Source organism: Zootoca vivipara, chromosome 11 (genome assembly GCF_965207765.1).
Source record: "Zootoca vivipara chromosome 11, rZooViv2.hap1.1, whole genome shotgun sequence".
Taxonomy (NCBI): Eukaryota; Metazoa; Chordata; class Lepidosauria; order Squamata; family Lacertidae; genus Zootoca; species Zootoca vivipara.
The window spans coordinates 19991963-20013783 of record NC_142594.1 but is presented as its reverse complement, the minus strand read 5'-3'; the positions used below and the strand labels follow the sequence as shown (position 1 = coordinate 20013783).

At 39.0% G+C, this 21821-nt stretch overlaps 1 protein-coding gene across 19 annotated transcripts in view; it reads right to left on the bottom strand.

Annotated features, from left to right (window-relative positions):
* Window positions 1-21821, bottom strand: part of SATB1 (SATB homeobox 1) — a 116705-nt gene that overhangs the window by 31667 nt on the left and 63217 nt on the right. For 10 of the 19 annotated variants that reach the window (XM_088654339.1, XM_088654340.1, XM_088654333.1 and 7 more), the window contains 2 exons: window positions 11213-11425; window positions 7907-8062 (listed from right to left, as the gene is read on the bottom strand). In XM_088654339.1, the coding sequence (XP_088510465.1) occupies window positions 7907-8062; window positions 11213-11425 (369 nt within the window). Of the gene's footprint in view, window positions 1-7906; window positions 8063-11212; window positions 11426-14958; window positions 15070-21821 lie in introns of all 19 variants that reach the window. The other 9 variants (XM_035128727.3, XM_035128721.3, XM_035128729.3 and 6 more) reach the window with 1 other exon arrangement.

Below are 21821 nucleotides of genomic sequence, written 5' to 3'. Positions count from 1 at the left end.
TGTGCCACTGTGATGGGGTCTTTTAGATGTTGTAATATTGATTTGTGTTTTTACATAGCTGTCAGTAGCATGCCCTGGCTGCTATTTATTTATCTAATAATAATAATAATAATAATAATAATAATAATAATAATAATAATATATTTATACCCCGCCCATCTGGCTGGGTTTCCCCAGCCACTCTGGGTGGCTTCCAACAGAAAAATGAAATAAAATAATCTATTAAACATTAAAAGCCTCCCTAAACAGGGCTGCCTTCAGATGTCTTCTAAAACTCTGGTAGCTGTTTTTCTCTTTGACATCTGATGGGAGGGTGTTCCACAGGGTGGGCGCCACTACCGAGAAGGCCCTCTGCCTGGTTCCCTGCAACTTGGCTTCTCGCAATGAGGGAACCGCCAGAAGGCCCTCGGTACTGGACCTCAGTGTCCGGGCAGAACGATCTAGTTCTTATTGGTTTTTTTGTGTGTGTGTGTGTGTTTACTGTGTTTTAAACACAGGAGACTCCTGTGAGTACCTGATCCGATTCTCTGGGCAGTTCTGGAGTTCCCCTTTTCTTCTTTTATTTCTCTCAATATAGGGAAGCAAAAATTCAGATGCCAGTAGCCGCAACCAGCACCTAAAAATTAAACTTCCAGGACTTGGTTGCTGAACAGGACAGAGAGCAGGTGCTGCTGTTTGCAGGATGCAGCCTCTGCCTCTTGCTATATTATTATTTACCACCGTTCATCCAAAGATCAGAGTACAGTTTACAACATAAAAACACAAAATGCGTAACATAAGGATAAAAAACAACGACCCATTTGCAATAACATTCCTTTGCATTCTATTGTTTCCATCTCTATGCTTTGTCTAGTAACATTAGACATATCTTAAAATAGAAAACAAGGAGTCTAGATATGTAGTGCTTCCTTGTTGCTGTTCATTTGTGTTTTGTTTAAAAAAAAAGGCCAGAGAGCACTGCCAGCACCATCAGCACCCTTTCGCCACTGGCATGCTCACATCCTCACCTTTCTATTCCGGTGGGATAGCTCCTTTGGGAGAAAGGGCAGGATAAAATGTAAAAAATAAATAAAATCTCTCATTTAAATTTGGCTCCCAGGTGACTCCTAGGTTCATGCACAGCTGATTTTTTATATATAGAAATTTATTGTGACTGTAAATTTTCCCCATTGGATCTCAGTCCTCCAAAGCACCTGTTGTGTGACCATTTAAGATGGATCAGTGTACACAAAAGGGGCAGGAAAGACCCATAAGTGAACAACTTATTTATTCCTATTGGAAGGAGGGAATAAAGGATTGCACTTGGGAACCTGCACACGACTTCTGACACTGGGTAGCCCAGCTGATCCTGGGAATTGGGGGGGGGGGAGGAGGAAAGGTACAACGGTCCTCTCTACCACATTCCTTACATTTACCTTAAATTGCTTTCATATAGTATGGGAAAGATAAGGTTTGGAAAAACAGTTGGGCCCCCACCCCATGCTCTTCTTATTGATCAATGGCAAAAACAGGGGACAGATGGTAGAACTCTTCCGTTTCAATTCCGCATCAACCCATTAATCACAGAGGCTATTGCTATTATAGCAGGTGGAGTCAGTCCTTGTTCTGCACTTGGAGAGTGGATGTACCGTAGTGAATGGTGCTAGGGAAAGGTCTGGAAGCCTCTATCCCACAGGTCTTTATTATGGGCCTTTAAGTAGCACCATTTATTTTTTAAAAAAACTTCAACTTTACAGGGTGACCCTCCTAGCCAAATGCATTATACTGCAGAAGTGGAAAGCCACCAATGTCTCCTGTTGAGCACCAACAGGTGAAAGATCTCTGAGATCCTGCAGCTCATGAACAAACAGTTTATATAAGAGGGCTAGAAGATGAATTTCAAAATATTTGGCAGAATTTCTTAGAACCTTATGCAGACCAAGTAAAAGGTGGATTTCTACCCTTGAACTACTCTCCCCTCGGCACCACCAACACTGTGTTTTATTTTTATCTTTTCTCTCTAGGTAAATCAGTCTGGGTTGCATCCAATACTAGTTTTACTTAAGAGTAGACACACTGGAGTTAACAGATGTGTTAATTCTGAGCAGAACTTAGTTGGATACAGCCCCATATGTATAAGTGATCACTTCATTTTTTAAAATATTTATTTAAGACACAGAACTTAAAATGCCAGTGAACTGAAAAGGGCAAATGTATACTGTATCACCAATTGTATCACTGGGAAAAACAGAAAGCTTTCCAGCTTCTCCACCCAAATGATGCTCAAGGCAGCTAACAATGAGTTGCCAAGAAAAATACAAAGTAACCATCAAAAACATAAAAACAAAGGCAGATATAACACATCTATAAAATTGTAAAAACTGTTAACAAAGTTACTAGCAGATTTACAATGGCCAGCTTATGACACCATAGGCATCTCTTCATTTTCTGGCAGAAGGTCATGACAGAAGGAACTAAGTGGGCCTTCCTTGGCAAGCAAGTTTTAGAACTGGGAACCAGAGCTCTTACCAAGTGTCCTTCATTTACTCGGTAGTGGAAAAAGGTCCTTTCCTAAAGATCTTTAAACCTGTCCAGACTCGTATGGGACAATTCAGCCGTTCAGATAACCTGGTCTCAAGCCATGTAGGGTGTTGTACTTCATAACCAGCTCTTAGAATTGTGCCCAGAAATGGATTAGCAGCAAGTGTTGTAACATAGAAACCATATCCTCCCTATATCTTCCCTGGAGGCAAAAGTGACTTAAGCAGTCATATATTGAGTGTTCCTAAGTCTTGACAAGCTTTCCCTTAGGGAACCACAAAGAAGGTGCTCCAGTGCTTGAGAGCAAGATGCCCCAAACAAATTTTGCAAGTTTGTACTTTTACTATTTATATATTATTTCATCTTTGCTTTTAAAATCATGTGTAAACAGTCATGCAAAATTCACACGTTTTGCAACACTATTAAACATATAGTTGGTCAGTAAAGAAGCTTCAGCTGTTCTGAAACCATCAATTGAAAAGATATAAGTCAGTTAACATTAGTTTCGGTCCATAACTAAAATACTGAAACAAGTCACTTATGTATCGGAAACATAATAGCCTAGATGCAACACATGCCTGTCTGGGCAAATTAGGGTATCTGCAGTTTGAAGCTAACACTTAGCAGTTCTGCTCAGTTAACTGCTTTACAAGCAGCCCCACTACAATGCCTGTTGAACTAGTGGCTGGGCCCATAAGCACGTGAGAAACATTACAAGAGCAGAACAACCAATAATGCCGTGAACAACCCCCCGCCGCCAACAAATGCATATCAGAGGCAACAGAAAGGCTGGAGTAAGGATGTAAAATCCAGGCATCTTTGGTCCAAAAAGAGATGAAATCACACAAGGACAGTAGAAGAGCTAGGAGAAGACATGGCCTGGGTTTAAGAAGTGTGCATGAGAGAATGAAAAAGAAAGCAAGAAAGGAGGAAAGAAAGAGTGTAGGAAATATGTTCAAAACCACAATTTCCTTTGTAAAATGCAAGTTGAGAAGGAGTGTATAATTACATAATACGTTTGTGCACAGCTTTCCTACCGTAAATTAAAATGCTCATAGAGCAGCCAAGTATTGCACATGTAGTTTGCTACCAAGCTATGGGAGCCTATTAATGTCAACTTGTGTAAGTGACTGAACAACTGGAATGATAAAGATAGAAGGGCCGGAAGTTAGGCAATATACTGTAACATGCAGCAAAGGAGTGGGCCAGCATTATCTCTAGCTACATCAGATTACTGAAAGTACACGTAGTACTATATACATTAGAAAAACAAATGTTTCCAACAAGGGCCAAGAACTGAATCAAATCACACTGCAGTGAGCACTCTGTTCTACATAGGAATGTTCTATGCAAAGTGAAGTTTTATAACAGCTTAATACAATCCAGTGAATCACTGTTGAGTAGGGCAGAATGCAAGTATGCTTAAAATGCTTACATGTATTGTGGCTTATTTACATTTTGGTAACAGAAATAGTTCTCTAAAGGATAATGTATTTAGGGGATGGCTTCATTATTTATTGTATCAACCAGACAAACATATTTAGGAAAACTATACTGGTCACAATCAAGTTAGTTAAACCTGCCGCTTTAGTTCAAATCAGGGAAATCCAAGCACGTACTTAACCATTAAATCAATATGAAAAAAGTGTTTAACCTGGATTGGGTCCATTTGGGTTTTTTTGCAGTTTCACTGCTATAGTTGCAGAAATCTTTTATTTATTTATTTATTTATTGAATTTATATCCTGCCCCTTTCCTCCTGACATTTTAATAATATCAGAATATACTATTAAAAAAACCCAATCTGTCTTAGATACTCATGATAATTTTTTTTAATTAACAATGCTTATTCTGAATATAGCATTTGGTGCTAAACTAATGTAAGGAGGAATGTTACTGCAATGCAACAAATGGATCAAAGCTATGATAGCCAATCTAATATTTTTTCATGATTATCCAATATGATGTGCCAGATGAATAGTTCTTTATGGAAACATAAAAATACCATCAAACATTCATACCAGAAAATAAATACCAATGCAATTTAAGCAATGTCACCATGATATTAACTAAGTAATAAGGGGATCCGTTTTCGCAAAATGGCAGGGCCATATATTGTGCTATTAAAATGACCAAGCAACAGCTGTTTCTAGGCATGGCGCTACCACAGTGTAAAAGCGAAACTCTGCATTGGGCTTCCCTAAACCACAAGCACTGCCAAGCTTTCTTCTTATATACTTAGGTCCCCTTTAACATCACAAGGAGGGCGGAAACAGCCTAGCAAAAAAAAAAAGTAATCTTCATGTCACACTGTACAGTGAGGAAGTCTGAAGGCACCCAAATGACAACTGTATATTTTACATGTGAAAATAAATACTGCAGTTGTGACAGTGAAAGAAAAGACTTGGTTCTATATATTTGTATAGTACAAATATAATTAGTTTTGCCAAATCCTTGTTCTCAACAGGATATCACAGACTTGGATGGACCTAGTCTGACTCCTTGCTGATGTAGGAAATCCAGGACTACATCACCCGATAAGTGGCCATTGACCTGCGCTTAAAAACCTGTAATGAAGGTGGCCTGTTCCACTGTCAAAAAGCTTGCACTGTTAATAAGTTATTAATTTCTAAATTATACGCCCTCTTTCCATGTCAGCTTCTTACTACCCAGAAGACTGTGCTGCAGTAGCAGCAGCCATTTGTTTAAATGGTGATTGCATTAAGGTAATTGGCACGTTTGTTTTCCACAATGCAATTTTCAGCATCCCGAAATTCAGTTGTCCATGAATGAATGGTATGTAACCATTTTGGAAGGCCACAACAAGGGTTGAAAGACAATGGGTGCTGTTCTGAGATGCACTTGTCTAAGATTATTGCATACTCCTGGACTTTCTTAATTGCCTTTCTGCAGCAGCAGCCAAAAGTGTGGCTTCCACTAGAGAGCTGACAAATTGCCCTTTACTGTTGAGAAGCTCGCATACCTATTCAAAAGTAAGACCTATTACAGGATGGCAGTGTACAGGATTGCAGTCTCAAAAGCCGTATTGCACAGCTGAACCATGCTGAGCAAATAACACTATTAAAAAAGCAAGCAAGATGTGAATGCTAACTGGTGATATTAGGAATCCCAGACCACAATGTCTGGAAATTAAATGCCAGTAATTCCACACTTTTCAGTTTAAAACTAAAACCAGTAGAATAATTAAAATGGCTATTAGTTTTGGTGCCTCTTGCACAAAGTGCTCTGTAATATTCACCAAACTATTTTTAAAAAAAGTATGTAAGTATATATACTAATGTTCTTAGGTCAATACCAATTGGAAGGATGTACACTGAAGAATGTGCTTTCAAATAAGATTAGAGGTGCTCTCAATAATGTATCACCTAATACAGTTATTGTTAGATTAGTTATTTTCAACTATATGTAAACTTCCTGTTTCCTAAGATTACCGATATTCCCTCTGGTCTATATTCAAAACAAAAGACATACTAGATTTAAAATAAAATTATAAGATGTATCCCTATGTGGACTTTACAATGCAGTTAGAACTCAGGGGTGAGGATAATCTCTTGGTATCAACTACACTAGCACAGTAAGCAACCAAGTGTCTTTATGGCTACTATATCGAAGGGAAACTTGAAAAGACTAAGGATGGGTAACATGGTCGGGTGCTGACAACGGATGTTTCATCTTAATGCATAACCTTCGCATGAAAATAAAAGATATCTAAAGAAGCACACAGGTTTGAAGTCACGGTTAACATTCTATCATAATTAGAAACATTTCAAGAGCCCTGTAATTTCCAATCAAAATTACAGTAATTTCCAATACACAAGCCATGATTCATGACAGAATTTTTACATTCCATGAGAGATTATAGTGGCCTGGTGTATGACACAGTGAGTATAGAGCTAACATAAACAATTCCATTTAATGTTTAAACAGCACTTGGTGTTTAGAATCCCACAATAAAAGAAACATATTATTGCAGAAATTATCACTTTGACAGTGATTGAAGGGTAGGCAGGCATGTGGCCTGTAAAGCTATAATTTTTTACAGTCCACAGCTTGAGTTTAATCATTTTGATATAACATTTCCAAAATATCCTTTTAAGTATTCCTTACAGCATATAACTTTAAAAAGAAACATCTTTTCTATATAACGAAAGATGGAGCGACTCCCAACTGCAAATATTTCCAAAGTTGAAGCTTAAATAACAAAACAAACTGCAACAACAGAGTACAAAATACACCCACAATAAAGAGAACATATTATATTACTCAAGCTATAAGTGACAAACACACAGCCTTTGGGTAGTTTTAAGAAGGTGATATCATGGCTAAGGATAATCTACCACTCAAATCAACTTTGTATTTAACTGCCCTGTTTCCACATATTTTCATGTGTATAATCTAATTTTGGCCATGTGTTTCAAGAACTCTAACATTGCTAACAATAATGTACCACTATCTCCAGTGAACATACAAGAACTGAGCACGATAGCTATGTGGAGGAGAAAAAAAAAATCAAACATGCCATTTCTGTCTCCAGCAGTAAATTACCTTCATTCGGCACACTGACTTTCTATTCAATTTCATTTAAAAAAAAATGAGTGTTCATATTAAACCATTGGATATTCTATAGGTAACACTTGTATTATAATGACACCCAACTACTGGCACTTAAAACAGCATTTAAAATGGTTTCTGGGGCAGTAGCAGCAGATGCTGAGAAAGGATCTGATTTGGGACAGAACAGACTCTAAATGATCTGTGTCATCAGAATAAGGCAAGAAGGCAAAAAATGATACACTGAACCAAATGAGAGCCAATAAAACAGAAATTAAAAAATAAGGCAGCATAGGAAAAGGTACACACAGAATTAGAGAGGGGCAAAAGTATAAGTATTTCTATGCAAATGATAGAAGCCTCAAGCTTAGACCGCCTGGTAATACATATTGATATAGTTTTGGGTAGATACTGTGTACATAGAGATACAAAGATAAGAGGAGAGGGTGATTCAAACCAGGAGTTGTACAGGGATATAGTATGTTAAGGACTGAAAAATAGGAAGGGCTAACAGAGGTTTTCAGATGTCAACAGTGGTGTAATAATAATAATAATAATAATAATAATAAAGATAATGGTAGAGAAAACTATGAGGAAAAGGGGGGAGTTAAGAGTTAAGATTAATACGTTAAATGAAAATAGTCTATTTAGACTATTTATGATGATCAATGTAGCAATATATAATTTAGACCTTCAGTGTGGTTTGAGTTGTGGGTCCCTGGCCATTAGGATGTTAGCTTTCCCTCATATTACTATAAAAACATCAAATTTTACAACAGATAAGGCAACATTCAAAGAAAGCTAAGCATGCTTACCTGGCTTTTAGTTGCTGCAACCTTTGCAAATAATGCTTGAGACACTTTCGCTCTCTTCATTTCCTGCTGAATCTCGTCATAAATGGAAGCATTAATGTTCATAGTATTGTTTTCTGGTTTTCCATTCCTTTCTGTTGCAATAGTTGTAGTTTTTACCTGGAAAACAAGATATGAACGTCACATTTCAAAGGATGCCCAACTGAATGGCAGTACAGCTGCAACAACACGCCACTGGTGTAGTGTGGGGTTGCCAGTGCCTGGAACCGCTAGCACTCCCAAAGACCCTTCCACCAGCCCAGTTTTGAATAAAGTCAATGAAACAATTATTTCAACTAGCAAGCTTGAACCTAGTAAAAGTTCCTGAGCACATGCAAAGTTCCTGAGCACATGCAGCCTTCCCCATACCACCCTTCCCATCACACACAGCAGTAAGAGGAAGCTCACTTGACCACGAAGATCACTAGGTGACCTAGGGCCAGTCAGTTTCTCAGCCTAATCTACCTCACAGGGTTGTTGTGAGGAGAAAATGGAAGGGGTTTTATCGATTTATGGAATCATAGAATTGGGAGGTACCCCCATCTAGTCCAAACTCCTGCAATGCAGGAATCACAGCTAAAGACTCCCTGACAGATGGCCAGGTGGTTCATGTTCTTGACTAGAAACCGTCGTGGGGCAGGGGCTGCTTTCACAATGGAAGGCAACATTTCACGGAGCTCACGAAATAATCCACGTCTCTGGTTTCAGCAATTGATGGAGAGGCTGCAGAAATCTGTTAAGATGCACCATCAACCGAAGGTGAAAGTTTCCACTCTTCCCTGCTGAGCAAACCTAGCAACTCCAGGCACCCAGACGAAACGTGAGCAAATGTGCACGCTCTTTCCCCTCTAGGGCAGTGATGGCCAAACTTGGCCCTCCAGCTGTTTTGGGACTACAATTCCAATGATCCTTGACCACTGGTCCTGTTAGCTAGGGATGATGGGGGTTGTAGTCCCCAAACAGCTGGAAGGCCAAGTTTGGCCATCACTGCTCTAGGGTCATTCCTGTCTCATTGATTAGTTCTTCATAGGAAGGTTACCCAGCAAGCCAGACACAGCCTTTTATCGAAACTACATTTTCTAACATGCTTCATCCAAATAATGTCAATAGCATGGGGTTTTTTTTAACTGGGTATAGAGAAATATAATAGTGAACAAAGATTAGAAAACTCTTTGAAAACTTGGAGGGGATGATGATGAGAGATGAGGACAAATGACTTCAGACTGCTTGGCATACCTTTATGAACTTGGGTTATAGGTTGCTAGAGAAGGGTTATTTCATTTCTCCAAACTCTTGCATAGCAGATCAACCTCAAAAACATTTCCCTTCCTTTCTAACAGTTTCTCTTGAACCATTAAGAATATCATGGATGATTAGTCTGTTGTGCTCTACTGAGCACTACGTATTGCTAATTAACCTTTTAGAGGCTATCTACAAAGGCTTTTCCCCCTCCAGAACTTCTATTGAAAGCATCAGTCACAATTTAATGTGTGTGACACTTTAAAGATTTTTTCTAAAAGAGAAGTTTTTGTAATACTGTGTTTTCTGAAAAATAATAATTTAGTGCTCGAGTAAGAAATGAACTCAAGACAGAGCTAAGGAAGAAAGTGGAAGCAAAAGGACATAAAACCTTCACTATGTTAAATTGGTGCGCCACCAAATCCCATAAGAAGAGTTGTTATTTATACAGCATCATCAGTGCATTAAGGCACTTCACAAAATTTGAAACAAATGCTTACTAAAATCTTACACCTAAAAAATGTAATACAACTAGGCATCAACTATGCAGTTATTTGTAATGATGACAAAACTTTGCTAACATTTCTATGAAACTGCCACGAGCCTTTATTCTCATTCCCATTCCTAGCAGCTTTTTAAAAAAATATTTAGAAAAGACACATCTCCTAGCAATTCTATCTATCTTGGCTGACAATAAAAACAGGAAATTTTGGAGTTGTTCATATTTCTTGAATGAAGCCCAAATTTACCCAAACAGGTAATTTAACAGCTTTTCACAAATATGGGCTTTCTCATATTTTTTCCCATGTGAAAATGAAACAAAAAACCCCAACCCTTTTATACACATATTCCCATAAGTACTGTTTTAGTTTAGGAACAAAAATCTTTTTTTAATCCTGGTTTAGCTTTTAATATGACATTGTACATTAAAATTACATTAAAGTACTTCATTCCAGGCAAAACAAACTACTTTTCAGTTCAGTTCTTCAAATGGCACAAGAGGTATAATAAATGCAGTTGCGCTCATTCAGAATGGCTTTTTATCAGGACAAAGTTTACTAATCCATTATTACAGTGGCGCCTGGAAGCATATTTATATTTAAATGTTAGTGTTTCCATTAACTGTCCTCTCCATGGTTATTTCTCAAGGATGGAAGGTTGTATTTCATATTTTGGCCATTTCATGTGTGTCATTAAAATAAGACTTGGCACAAAGGTAGTCTATTAGAACTATTTTCTATATAGCGAACAGCCAAGCATTTAGATTTCAAATGTGTTTAAACGATCTTAATTAAGTGATAAGCTCGCAGAAAGAAATCCTCTGAAATTAGAAATTGTGAGCAGTGTATCTGAAGACAAAGGCCATGAGGAGCAGCAAGAAGTCATGAGGGTCCAAGCAGTCTCTAATTCAGAAACTTCAGTTCAATTTATCTTTGACTGGGTTTCAAGAGCTACAGGTATTGAAGAATCTGCTTAAATAATGTCAATGAAATTATTATTTAAAATATATAGTTATGCCTGTTGCTAAAAGAGACATCCATTATTAGTAATTCACGGCTGAAGATCTGTTATTGTTTTCCATTCAAATATGTACCTCCACACATTACTGTGTTCTTTGAAGGGCTCCGCATACAGGCACTCATTGTGCCTATAACTGATCAAATGAAATTAACTGTGCCTGCAACACCCTTCAAGATTTTTAAGCATTATTTCAGAGCTAGTGCAAACCTTTAGGAGCTTCAGAGAACTATCATAGTTTTGTACCTGGTTGACTTTACACCACAAGGCTAAATCTCTCCAATCCATCTGAGGACTTACTAAGACTGCCAACTTCCTTTTTAAAAAAAGCAAAAGAAATGCAGGCTGCACAACTTGTGCAATTTTGATACACAAAACTAAATCAGAACTTCCAGCTGCATTACTGCATCTGAAAAAACAACAACTATACAGCTTGCCTTTTTTCTTTTTCACACACCATCAAAGCACAACATTTAGCATCAAGCAGATCAGAAAGACTTTAAAATAGTTTACTTGTGTTGGTCGGCTGGGCGGTGTGCTTATAAGAGGTGTGGGGCCCATTGCAGAAGCTGCATTCAAACTTCTTTCCCTTTCATCCTGGTATATTCGATCTCTTTCTGCTTCCGGCAGCTGCAAGAAATTCTGCATAGCCCGAAGGTTTACCAGTAAAGATTGTGATGCAGTCTTGGGGTCTTCTTCCTTTCGCAGGATTTCTGAGAGCAAGCCCTGTAGAGGAAAAAGACACACACACACACACACACACACACAAAACCATATTACTCTATGCAGCCTTATATAACAAACAGCCACTGCTAATCAAGATTTGCTTTGCTTCCCTAACTTTAGAAAACGCACAACAAAAAGGCATTCATCCTGCATAGGAATATATTACTGACAATTTAGGTAATACAGAAGAGAGCCTCAATTGTATTCCTAATTTTATTAAGCATCTGCTATACACACAATACAGACTGAATCTGCTTAATTGGTCTCCTCTTTTTTATTGACTTAACTTGCCATGAAATCTTTCTAAGACAGACAATAAGAATAAGAATAAATAAAATACAAGTAATTCTGCAGCATTATTGCATCACTGCTATTCAAAGTCTGTAATAAGGCATATATTAAAATGATACAGGCATATCTAGAAATTTGAGGGCAGTTCACAATTTACACTCGTTTACAAATAAGAGAAAGCATAATCCACCTGTAGATTGTCATGCTAAAAGCAGTACTTTGTTTCCCCCCGCCCTTCCCTGCTGCTCCCAACATTTGAAAAATATCATGACTAATCGTTGGATTGGATTATCACAGGTAATCATTGGAAACATGGCTTAATTTGTTATGGCAATGTCTCAATATTTTTTCCTTCTCTCCTTCCCAAATAATTGGAAGAATCACACACACACACACACACACACACACACACACAGGAAAATAGTAGGAAATTATCCAACAAAATTTGGAATTTGCAGCCAACTCACAATGGGGATTATTTACTCATTTATTTATGCATTTGTAGTCAAGATTCAAAGGTAGACATCTAAGGGCTCTCACCCAGGTGCTAATGACCCTCACACAATCAGCTACCACAAACAGACTCTTACATATCTAAAATTCACTTATCTTCCTTTAGGATATACACAGGAAGATATACACATGACTTAGCAGTGGGATTTACTTCAAGTATGGGGAACTTTGCCCCCCCCCCCAGACATTGCTGAACTACCTCTCTCTCCATCCTTGACCACTTGCCATGCCTGCAAGGCCCAATGGAAATGTAGTTCAGCGACATCTGGAGGACCGAAAGTTATTCATTCTTGATCTACTTGATTAGCTTGTCTAGCGCTCCAGGAATGATTTCCACCCCCCCCCTTGGGTTAGAGTAGCCAGTGAATCTGCATTATTAACTAACCCTGCATCAAATGGCTTTGATTGCATGACCCAGCGGCAGAACTAGCCGCTCGGTCACCTGGAGCAGCGCACATGCCGTGCACTCGGGGGGCAGGGGAGCTGCCCATTGGGGACGATTGGCACAGCGATTGCCATCCAGGGGGTGGTGTGGCAATCTGACCAGGGGGGATTTTGTCACCCCCCTTAGGGATGACATCCGGGGCGGCCCGCCCCCACCGTCCCCCTTCCTACACACCCCAGGGGTGACCCACAGGTTTTTTGTGTTTGTTTCTTCTTCAGGCAACCTTAACAAGATTATACCCACATCAAGATTATTATTACCACCACCCTCATTAAATTTGCATACCACCATTTATATGAAGATCACCGGGCGGTTCACAATAAAAAATACAAAATGAGAACACAAAGTTTCAAATAAAAACAAAAACGAACTCATAAGCCCCTCTAGAATTCTAGAGGAAGCCCTTTTTATGAAAGGACACAGCTGGTGGTAGAGTTAACACTTCACAAAGTCATAGAGATGTGAAGGCAATCTGAGTTAACCAAAACCCAGACCTGGGAGCAAAGATAACTTAAGAGAGACTAGGAGGAGCCAACCACTGCTCCACAAAACACTATATACATTTTGAAAAGGGCAAATTCAATTTTATCTTTGCAAAGGAATTAAAGAAGAAAGCCCATGAAAAGTAGCCAGGTACTTTGAGTACATCGTGTAGCAAAGAGGCTCAGCCTTTAAAGTAGCTTACCCAAGAAACAGAAAGATCACAACATTAGAAGAATTTGTCCAGCCAGGCTCTGCTGCTACAAAAGCGCTGTGCTGGAAGAGTTCCTAAACAGAGCACTGTGCTATAATATGTCATATCCAGTAGTACAAATGGTGACAACAGAAATGGATGACAATTTTTTTCTTAGGCGGTATATATTGTAAAAGCATTGACCTTCCAGGAAGAATAAATGTAATTATTTGTGGGTCCAATGTTAATTCCAAAACAGATTCAGGATATGATGCTACAGTAATTTCAGAGGAGAACTACATGGTATTCCAAGGCAGATACTGTTTTACACTGCACAGAGGGTGTTCTACTACAGAAATAATATACAAAGAGGAAGCAGTTCATTGCATGTGTGTTACAAGGTGGTAACCTCCTCAGTACCTGCCCAAGAGAAAAAGAAGGAATGTTTGGAGACACTAGTCTAAAAAGAAGACGGCGACTAGCGTCAACTAGTGACCAACTAGATGCCAATAGGAAGCTCACAAGCAGAAGAGGACAACAAAATTCTCCACATTTCTGATTCCCAGCAAATGGTATTCAGAGACCAGCATAAGAGATAGAAGTCCGCCCGGCTTCTGTGCGTAAAAGTGCTGCTGCTGTTCCCTTAGGTAAGGGGAATAAGCTTCTAAGAAATTGATTCTGCAGCGTTTCTAGCTCTTTGATAGTGTTCTTGTCCTCTCCCCAAATTTTGACTCTGTATAGGATCTCATCTCTGTTAGATTTAATAAGCCATGATGGGCAAGGGTTAAGTAAAAATATGGTTGGCTGGAACCAACCAAGCATCTTACCCAAATAAGGGTAGAAACACTGCATCCTGATGGTTAACAATAATTATTATTATTATTATTTATTCCCCACCCATCTGGCTGGGTTTCCCCAGCCACTCTTCAGAGTACATTGCAAATATATAACAGCACTCTACCAAGGGTTGCACCAAATTCCTCCTGGGCTAGACTTCAAAAGATCTCACAATATTCAGAAAAGCTCTGCTAGATGATACTGAGAGGATTCAACAGCAGAGGAGAAAAACTGTTTCTGCACTCCCATCACTACTAGAGTAGCTTGATACTGGGGCTCTATATTGTGGTCAGATGGATACACCATGAATTTTTCTGAACCTGCATTCCAACCATTTTTATTTTTCAAAATTATTTGTGTGTGCATTACTAGGAGGAGTGCATGGTTCAGAATTGATGTCAGTTGCATTCTGCTCCATAATTCTTACTGAAGCAGAAAAAGTTTATTTTATGTATTGCTTATAACCCACTTAACTGAGAAAGCCCCAAGTTGCAAACAGAAAACTCAGCACAAAATATTAGGATAATCTATAATAAAACATAGCACATATTAACATATAAAACAAGTAAAAGCTATAGTCGTGTCAAAATAATGCAGTAAATATGTTAAATCCATACAGAACTTATACAATGATTTTATGTTTTGGTCTAGTAGAGATATAATAGCCCACTATTGGCAAAAGCGAAATAAATACACACTGGGAAAGTGGGTAATAAGTACTATCTTGGAGAAACCAATTATTAAAACACATTGAAAGGAGTAAGTGCAGCAAACCTTAGTTGTACTGATTGTAGCTGGATTCCTACTGCAAACAAATTTCAGCATATAGTTTGTAACTTCTTTCCTGCATTGCTTTTTTTCCACAACATGCCAATTGCTTTTCCACTAAAAAATGGAAGGCAGAAATCACTAGCGTGCAGGCACACACACACACACACGTCTCTATATAGACTATGTTCTTCCAAGCTCTTCACAGACCATAAACACTTGATGACCTTCATACATGAAAATATTTGGACCAAGTATCACTACAAAGCCATCCAGTGTTTGCCATGGCAGACATCTTGTCACAAAGTCCCACAATGCAAGCATAGACTTTCAAGTTAAGAGCGGAGATGTCAAACTTACATTCATACTGTGCATGCTTTTCTTTGTCAGATCCAGATTGCTTTTCACAGAGATTTGGAATATCAAGAAGTCTGAGATGGTCTAAATACCTAAACCCTAGCAATGTTTCAGGGATGACTAGAAAGTACCCTTGCACGTAAGCAAATTGGAAAGGCTGATTACAAATGGGAGCTGTACTGATTGTACCAAAATCTATGAAGAGATAAATTCTAGACCTTGTCCAGTAGCACCTTAGAGACCAACTAAGTTTGTTCTGGGTATAAGCTTTCGTGTACATGTAAACTAAAGTGTGCATGCAGACGAAAGCTTATACCCAGAACAAACTTAGTTGGTCTCTAAGCTGCTACTGGACAATTTTTTATTTATTTCGATTGCGTCAGACCAACATGGCTACCTACCTGAATCTAGAATCCTAGACCTTGTTCACAAAGGGGATAAAAGTATAATCACAAGTTGTGAACAAGCCATGCGGATAGCACAATACTAGAAATGACATAAAAAACCCAAAACATTATCTTGTGACTGTTTTAGAAGAAACAGACTGTCGCAACAGAATCTTTCATCACTACACCCCATTGGGAGATGGACATTATTTGGCTGACACTAACTAATATTAAAGGTATATTGAGATACTTCCTTGCCTGGCATTATCTGCCACAGTGCTGTTGTACAACTGAATAATATCTTTGATAACTTTGGAACTCCAGATTAATTCATGACCTAAAATGTCATGAATTTGCAGCAACTGAATTCAGTCATTCTGGACATCTTATAACTTTTGCTATGTTACCAACAGTTAAGGACAATGAGCAGTACAGTCTGCAATGAAAATCTTGAGGGGGGGAATGACATATATACTTGCTCTTTTAAACTTCAGGTCAACACTATTGATTCTACTGGATGCAGTCCAGCAAATTGCTCATGGAAAGACAAATCAGAATACTATTCGAACCCTAGAGAAAAACCTCTTCCAAAAAGGCCTAAGTTGGAAAAAGTTGCTGCTTCAAATGAGCAAGCCAAGAGAAGTTATGAGCCTTCTCTAACTAATCCAGTTCAAAGCAGTAACTGCCATATTTAAAGAGAGGAGACAAAGTTTATATCAAATTTGTTGGAGAAAACTTGATGGCATCAGCTACTGTGGAAGAAATTAAATACCCATATCATATTCTGTTAAGATGGTACATGGAATACTCAAAAGAAACCAACATCTTCCTATCCCCAAGAAGTTACAATCTCCAAATACACAAAGTAGTACTTGAAATCCCAAGTTCATCTACTGAGAATCAGCCAGAGCCATTTTGTAAGACTGAAAGTTATACTACTACTCAGATTGTCCTATGTTCTATAGTACCTAAACTACCCAATACAGTCGTACCTTGGCTCCTGAACGCCTTGCAAGTCGAACGTTTTGGCTCCCAAACGCCACAAACTCAGAAGTGAGTGTTCCGGTTTGCGAACGTTCTTTGGAACCCAAACGTCCAATGGGGCTTCCAATTAGCTGCAGGACCTTCCTGCAGCCAATCAGAAGACATGCTTTGGTTTCCAAGCGTTTTAGAAGTCAAACGGACTTCCGGAACAGATTCTGTTTGACTTCCAAGGTACAACTGTATGTTTATTCAACTACTGTTTCTTTAAGTAAAAGGGATGAGATGTGTAGATAGTGTGAACAGTGGGGAGGTATAGATAATGACAATGTCTGTACCTCCGAATATAATCAGATCACTGCTAGCACTGGGATTAGAAGTTCCCCATGTTTGTCTGCCTTTGAGATAAAGACATCAGGTTTCTTGTCTAGCTTCCTGACCGCTATGCCCACTATGGCCTAGAGCACGGATGTGAATCTGTGACCCTCCAGATATTGCTGGACTACAACTTCCATCATCCCTGACCACTGATCAAGTTGGCTATGCCTAATGGGAGCTTGAATATTTTTGAACACGGACAATGACAGCCACCCTATCTTGCTTTTCAGCTTCAAGCTAGAAATGGAAAAGCAACTTTGCTTCCATACTTCTAAATTCTGTAGCCAGTGGGCAGTTCCTCTTTCTCCAGCACCAAATGTCAAATGGGGGTGGTTTTCAATAGGATCACTCCCCCACAATCACTATGCACTCAGTCATAATTCTCCCCCTGGTTGCAATTGAGGGGTGGGAAGAGAGAAGACTGATATAAAGCCAATGCTATTTGATAAAGGGAGGGTTAAATCCTAGGGTGGAGAGACAATCTATAGAGAAGAATATGGCTACAGCTATCTAATATGCCAGTACAGCAGAGTGATAGGTCATGTAGAAATTGTTCAGCTAATTCAGGTCTATATGTGTGGAAGCTGATCAAGGAAACATACAAAAGGGAAGTTTTATTCAAAATATATTGCAGATGCCCTTTTAGAAGTGAGTGGCTGTGTGGAAGCAGCCATGCAGTCCATCAATATCTGGAAGGCCACGGGTTGTCCATCCCTGGCTTAGACGCTAAGTCAGGGGTCAGCAAGGTTTATCTTGCCTGGGCCAGATCGGTCTCGCGAAGATCCCTCCGTGGGCTGGATCGCATGCACATGCCCCTGTAATTTTCGGCATCTGCGTGTACAGAGCGCGATTTCCAGCGTCTGGACATGCGCAGACACGATTTTTGGTGCCGCGGAAGTGAGTTGCCGTGCCGATTTAGCGCAGCACAAGAGCAGGCAGCTCAGTTCGGGGGTGGTTCGGGGGCCGATCAAACAACCTAAGCCATGGGCCTTGGGTTGCTGACCCCTGGTCTAAGTCAGCCTTTCTCAACCTTGGATCCCCAGATATTGTTGGACTAAAACTCCCACTATCCCTAGCTAGCAGGATCAGTGGTTAGGGATGATGGGAGTTGTAGTCCAGTAGCATCTGGGGACATAAGGTTGAGAAAGGCTGGTTTAAGTGTTACACAACACTCCTTTCAGAAGAGGCTGTCTTAAAAGGAGGCATGCCCAAATCTTAAATTATGCCATTTCTTTATTGCAATAAACTAGCAGTTTTCTAGTCATATGGGCTGTAGCTCATAGGTTTTACTGATTTATTCCTGTTGTTTTAAAAAATAAATGCTCTTATTGATTTTTACTGAATCCCACTTTGCAGAAAGTGGTCTGTAAATAATATTAAATAAATAAATAAGATAGAAGCATAATTACTATAGTGATTATATTGCAACCAGCTACACCAGCGATTACCCTATTAATGCAGTCAAAGTAATTTGTCAATGTATTGTAATTCTGTTATTAAACTTTTGCTATGAGTGAAAAAGAGGATGAGCTTAGATGTGCTAATTTGGGAGGTCTGTTTTTCCCCTTACAGGAGAAGTCAATTTAAGCCACAGCCACATCACAAAAAATGAACATAATCTTTACAAATCATTCAAGTATATTTCATTAGTAATTGCACAAATATGTTCAATAAGTTTCAGTGCTTTCAAAAGCTAATTATGAATTCTTTAAAATAGGGAGATAAATGAAAGTGTCTGCCAATATTAACTAAAACATAGTCTGTCTGGCCCCCAGTTTGTCTGCTCTTTGAACATAATCACTGATTCAGATAGATTTTATCAGGCTCCTGGAACTTCAAAGCTCTCTGAAGAAAAATATGATTTGCTCCCAAATATGCAGAACATCCTCATATGCTCTCTTTACTGCAATGGATTGAAATCTCATATCCAGGTGGAAGATTATTTTCAAACTCCACCCGCAAGTTTGGAGTCCTGCCAAGTAAGTTATAAGCAGACACATTTATCTTTGTCGCTTATTAGCGAGAGGAGAGCTGTCATGATAGTGTAATAGCACCTTTTTACCTTTTACTCAAACAGTGATATGGGTAGTGTGCTTTTTCTTAAATTACACTATGAAGAATTATACGAACATAGTGGCAATTTCTGTTATACTTAAGCAGGCAAATTTCCCTCCACCACATAATTTACAGAACTCAAATTCAATAAAACATTACAGGATGGTCCATTACTGTTATCAATTTTGAATAATCCATCTTCATTCTTCATTTTACTGGAAAATAAGCAGCGTGCCAAAGACAAGAGGGAAAAGGAGGAAAGAAGAATTGAAGAAAGCCTAACTGGGTGGTGTGGCAAAACCATTGATGTGGCTTTAAAATTACTGCATGGACATTGCAGTAAAAAGGTAAAGGTAAAGGTCCATTAGGTCTAGTTGTGGACGACTCTGGTTTGCGGCGCTCATCTAGCTCTATAGGCCGAGGGAGCCGGCGTTTGTCCGCAGACATCTTCCGGGTCATGTGGCCAGCATGACTAAGCCGCTTCTAGCGAACCAGAGCAGCGCACGGAAACGCCATTTACCTTCCCGCCGGAGTGGTACCTATTTATCTACTAGCACTTTGGGGCATGCTTTCGAACTGTTAGGTGGGCAGGAGCTGGGACCGAGCAACGGGGGCTCACCCCGTCGTGGGGATTCGAACCAGCGACCTTCCAATCGGCAAGCCCTAGGCTCAGTGGTAGGAAAGGGGCATCTACAAAATCTCTCTCTTTCCAAACTGCAAATGCTCTCCACTCCCCGTACTCAAACACCCCTCATTTTATCCGGATAGGTTGCCCTGCAGTTCACTGAGACTTCGAAGTCCCAGTGCGAGAAGCACAGAACATTAATTACTTGCAAGTAGGTTCCCATGTTGTCTGTATCAAGCAGCAGGCTAAGGAACCTGCAAATGGATCTACTTGTTGGCGGAGATCCAGCCTGCTGCTTAACATGGCAGAGTGGAAGCTTTCCTCCCAAGCATGTATTTTCAAGAAGCAAGTCCTCAAGACTAATTAATTTCACTGCTAAGCAAATGAAAGTATTTAAAACCTTCCAAGAGGCTTTCCTAGACCCTTCAACAATGTGCACTACTTTCTTCTTCTTCTTCTTCTTCTTCTTCTTCTTCTTCTTCTTCTTCTTCTTCTTCTTCTTCTTCTTCTTCTTCTTCTTCTTCTTCTTCTTCTTCTTCTTCTTCTTCTTCTTCTTCTTCTTCTTCTTCTTCTTCTTCATTGAATTTATATACTGCCCTATATCCGGGGGGGGGGGTCTCTCTTAATCTGAGGTTGTTGTATGGAGCACAGTAAATTGAAAAATTTATATTTGGGGCAAATTCAAAGTTTGATATCTGCTTAAATATCCAAAAGCATTTCTTCTCTTTTACTGTACTATTTAACAATAAAATAATGATTAATGGAATTGTTTCAGCTTCTCTCTCTCTCTCTCTCTCTCTCTCTCTCTCTCTCTCTCACACACACACACACACACACACACACACACAGAGAGAGAGACTAATATGTGCCATGGGAAAGGGTAAAATTGAGAAATGAACATATAACAATTTCATAAATGAAACTTTCAAAAAAACATCAACCCATCATATTTGGAGATTAAAAATATGTGAAGTAATATATACATGTAGAAGCCTGGAGCATAAGCAAGAAACATGCTTAGTAGAAACATCAGTGGAACAAAACTGCTTCAGAAGCATATATGAACAGAAGGAACAAATCAAAATATCTGTTCCTTCTGTATGAAACACCTCTTTGTATTACACATAATATTAAATATGATATCTTAAACAATAGTAAACTTGCCTTAACAGAGCTGATTTTTAGATAGACCGTCTATTTACTAATATCTTTTACATTAAAATGCTGCATGAAAGTTTCTTTTTATGTAAAAATGAGGGAAATGAGGGAAGAGACATAAAACAGATGAGTGGGACACAAAGGAATAAAATATATTCCTCCTGCCCCTTATTTGTACAAGGTCCAGTGGCAACCACCGTCTCTGAAATAGTGAAATATATATTACCGAACTCATGGTCTATACCAACTGAAAGATACATGAATTTGTCCTAGAATATGGCAACATCAACTTTTTTGACAAGAGTGTTACAGATAAATTCATATTTTGTTTTCCTAGCACACTAGTAAAATGAGAGCTACTACTTAAGCAAAAATCGTAAGGCACCCTTCCCAACCCAGTGCCTTCTAGATGTTGTTGGACTATAACTCTCATCATCCTTGACTTCATGGCATGCTGGATAGAGCTGATGGATATTGTAGCCCAAAACATCTGCAGACCACGAGACTGGCTGGGGAAGCCTATCGTGACTTGCATGGTCTTCAATTGTTAGTGAATTTCTGTGCACTAGCCAAAAAAATTAAGCTCTTAAAAAGCATACTACTCCCTTAATCGGAACTTCTTTTTTCAGTGAAACTAGTTCTTGGTTGTCCAAGAACAATTTAAAAATAACTTCAGTTCATAGCATAAATTCCACATACAGAAATGTCCCACAATTTATATTCACGTACGTTCAACTTAATTAAAATTCAGCAGATGTAATATTACCAAAAAACCCTTCCTCCATTTCAGTAGAAGTCTCAGAGCTGGAAATAACCACAAATATTTTCAATTCATATTGTTTCAATGAGCAACTCAAAAATAAAAGCAGTTACATTTTCCAAAGCTCAGGCTGATGGACCTTGCTAATAGTTTGTGCAATAAAAATAAG